This window comes from Temnothorax curvispinosus, unplaced genomic scaffold (assembly GCF_003070985.1).
Source record: "Temnothorax curvispinosus isolate PA1 unplaced genomic scaffold, ASM307098v1 QBEX01007873.1, whole genome shotgun sequence".
NCBI lineage: Eukaryota > Metazoa > Arthropoda > Insecta > Hymenoptera > Formicidae > Temnothorax > Temnothorax curvispinosus.
The window spans coordinates 1-3,945 of record NW_020217653.1 but is presented as its reverse complement, the minus strand read 5'-3'; the positions used below and the strand labels follow the sequence as shown (position 1 = coordinate 3,945).

General features: G+C 53.0%; 1 protein-coding gene across 1 annotated transcript; it reads left to right on the top strand.

The window, feature by feature from the left end:
- Positions 1-108: 108 nt before the first annotated feature.
- Positions 109-3,405, top strand: LOC112457561 (the record flags this gene model as incomplete). Its single annotated transcript, XM_025020706.1, has 1 exon — positions 109-3,405. A coding segment is annotated over exon 1 (3,297 nt), but the record flags the coding sequence as incomplete, so codon positions are not given.
- Between the last annotated feature and the right edge of the window lie 540 nt (positions 3,406-3,945).

Below are 3,945 nucleotides of genomic sequence, written 5' to 3'. Positions count from 1 at the left end.
CCGGCAAACATTCGTGTCCCAAGGCTCCCTTGGCCGAGCACGAAACATTCTGGTCCTTCGAGCCGGATCGAAGCCCTTTATTCGGCTACGAGGAATCATTTCTGAATCATGGAGACGCTGTTAGAAGGTCAGTCTATGCGGTTCCGAGTCATCGAACGCGCATTAGACAACTTCAAAAAGCTGGGCAGAAAGAATCTGACCGCGGCGAAAATCCGCAATCAAATCCAGACGTTGAAGGAGGACTGGGAAGAGGCGAAGGGTGGACATCGTGCTCTCCTGGCTGCTGTCCCCGTCGCAGAGCGCCCCGGTTACGAGTACTTCCAGAGCCTGAGGTTCGAAGCCACCCAGGAGATGTATCAAACCGCATCCGATCACATGGCCGAGTGCCTTGAAGAACTGGAGCCGTACGTACCCCCGAATCAATCATTTAGTTTCGGACAGCAGTCCCCGGGATTTTCGTCCGCCTATTCGATCTCACATTTACCGCCGATGAAACTTCCTCCGTTCGACGGGAAGTATGAGGAATGGGAGAGTTTCCGCGATCGATTTACGTCTCTTATTCTTAATAATAAAGATTTATCGAATTTTACGCGAATGCATTACTTAATTTCATGTCTCACAGACCGCGCTCTTGATTGCGTAAAAGATATACGAGTCACCGCCGATAATTTCGATATCGCGTGGGAAACTCTAAACACGCGTTTCGAAAACAAACGCCGCTTGATTAACGTGCATATGACTGCGTTGCTCAATTTGCCCGCAGTCGCGAAAGAATCCGCGATCGAGCTACAGTCCCTCTCTGACCGCATTCACACCGCTGTCGCGGCTCTTAACAAGTTAAATCGTACTCCGGAGGAGCTGTGGAGCGACATGTTAGTGAGTCTCGGGACGCAGAAACTCGACGCGGTTACAAAAAAGGCATGGAATCTCAAATTCAGCGAGGACCGGAATCCTCTCTCTTACGAAGCGTTTAATAAATTTCTGGAGAATCGAATTCGCGCTCTAGAGGAATGGAAACTCTCCCCTTCGTCCTCCGATAAAGCGAAAAATGCAAATCCGCATAAAGTCAGTAGCGCGAACGTATGCGCGAAGGCCGTATCGCAGTGTTCGCTATGCAAAGCTAAACATGCGTTCAGCTCCTGTCCGCAATTCGCGGGGAAGAGTCCGAGTCAACGACGTGAAATCGTTCAACGGGAACGACGTTGCTTTAATTGCCTGAGCCAACATCACGCCGTCAAGGCATGCTCGAGCAAATTCCTCTGCCGCATGTGTCAGAAACCACATCATACGATGCTTCATGTTGACTCCGACTCTCCCCCGAAAACCGAGGCAGTAACCCCGGCGACCGACCCACCGAGGGCCGTCGACGCAACAACAAGCGAAGTAAACTCACTGTTAGCGTCTTCACAGACTCCTTCGCGTTCTTATGTTTTGCTCGCAACGGCTTGGGTCACCGTAAGCTCGCCGCTCGGTAGATCTGTTATTGTTCGAGCTCTGCTCGATCAAGGTTCCGAGATGAGCTTCATTACCGAAAAACTCGCGCAGTGTCTCAGGCTGAAACGCGTTCGAATGCCGACCTCGGTTTCGGCTGTCGGCGGTATACACGCCGGAACATATCAACACGCGGCTCAAGTAAATCTTTCGCCGAGAAACAAACAGACTCCGGCATTCTCTACGCACGCGTTAATCCTGAAATCGTTAACGTCATACGCGCCGAAGCGTATGACAACGGAGCATACTTTAGATCACCTAGCAGATCTCCCATGGGCTGACCACGACCCCATGAGCGCAGATCCCATCAATATAATAGTCGGTGCAGATCTCTACGGCGTCCTCATGATTGACGGGCTTTGCAAGGGAGCGGTCGGACAGCCGATCGCTCAAAACTCAGTACTAGGATGGGTGATCTCGGGGCCCATCCCACCTTCAAAGGTGGAGTCGCATATTACGTCGATCGCATCATCGGAACAACCGCTTCTGCGGGTGAACGCACATCACTGCCTTAATCTGTCCCTCGATCAGGAGCTTAGAAAATTCTGGGAGGTCGAGGAACTTCCGCATAAGACACATCTTAACCCGGAAGACGAGCAATGTGAGGACCATTTTCGCCGCACCCACTCACGTTGTCCCGACGGCAGATACATGGTCCGCCTTCCGTTTAGGGCCGGTCCCCCTATCGAAATAGGTCATTCCCGAGGTGTCGCCGAGCACCATCTCAAAGGCTTAGCTCGAAGATTAGATGCTCATCCGGAGCAAAAACGGGAGTATTCCGAATTTTTACGCGAGTACGAAACCCTCGGGCATATGATCGAGGTGCCCGCTTCAGATGACGCGGACGAGCAACGCGTTTACATCCCGCATCACGCGGTCATGCGCGAAAGCAGCGCCACGAGTCATCTGCGCGTCGTCTTCAACGCGTCTTGCGCAACGTCAAACGGGTCCTCGTTAAACGACCATCTCCTGGTCGGACCCAAACTTCAACCTGATTTATCGGCTATCATCCTGCGATGGCGACTATTCAAGTACGTGTACACGGCCAACATGACTAAAATGTATCGGCAAATTCGTGTCGACCCGCGTGATGTAACGTATCAACGCATTCTGTGGCGCGAATGTCCTAATGATCCGCTTCGCGAATACAGCCTTCTCACCGTCACATATGGTACCGCGGCCGCTCCGTACTTAGCGCTTCGCGTACTCGATCAGTTGGTAAACGACGAAGGACAGGCATTTCCCTTAGCTGTTCTCATACTCCAGAAAGGGAAATATATCGACGAAACTCTCTTCGGCGCGCATCGCCCCGAGGACCTCCGTATCGCCCGCGATCAACTCATCGCCCTCCTACGGAAAGGTGGCTTTGAGTTAAGGAAATGGGCCAGTAATAATTCGGAGCTCTTGTCGGACATTGATCCCGCGAATCACGGACTCGCGTGCAACAAAATTTTGAAAACGGATGAAAGTTTGAAAATCCACGGGGTCAGTTGGAACCCGGCGCTCGATATCTTTCAATTTCAAACGGCTACCGACGCCCCTGCTCCGCAAACAAAGCGATCGATTCTTTCCGCGATCGCGAAACTGTTTGACCCGCTCGGTTGGGTGACTCCCGTCACGATTACTGCGAAAATTTTGATGCAACGGTTGTGGCGTCTTAAGTTCGAGTGGGACGACACGCTCCCTCAGGACATATTGCGCGAGTGGAAACCGATTTACCATCAATTATCCGCGCTCAACGAGCTACACTTGCCGCGGTGGACCGGTCAAGAGTCGGACTCTGATCGTTGCGAACTGCACGGCTTCGCCGATGCGTCTAACGTCGCGTACGCCGCCGCTGTCTACCTGCGCGTAATCTCCAAATCTGGCCGTATAACTATATCTCTGCTTATGGGAAAATCAAAAGTCGCTCCGGTGAAAACGTTAAGCGTTCCCCGGTTGGAGCTACTCGCTGCGTTGCTACTCGCGCGCGCAATGACTTTCGTTCGCGAATCGATCAGGATCGATTCCTCCGCGTGCTATTGCTGGATCGACGCAGAAGTTGTGCTTGCGTGGTTACGTCAACACCCGTCGAGATGGAAGACTTTCGTCGCGAACCGCGTCGCTGAGATTCAGTCCCGTCTCCCCGATGTGACTTGGCGTCACGTGTCGACCGCCGAAAACCCAGCAGATTGTGCATCGCGCGGAATACTCGGGCACGAACTCGCAACTCACCCACTATGGTGGCAGGGACCACCCTGGCTCAAGGCCCCCGCGACGCGATGGCCCGAGGGTCTTCCCTCCCCCCTGACGGAAACTTCCATAGAAGAAAAGATTGCCACCACGCACGCGGCGAGAGTCCCCACGCCGTGGGATCTTGCCTCACAATATTCGGATTGGGCTAAACTTATTCGAGTCACCGCGTATCTCATTCGATTCGTCTCCTGTCGCGGGCACTCTAAAAAATTCCCCGCT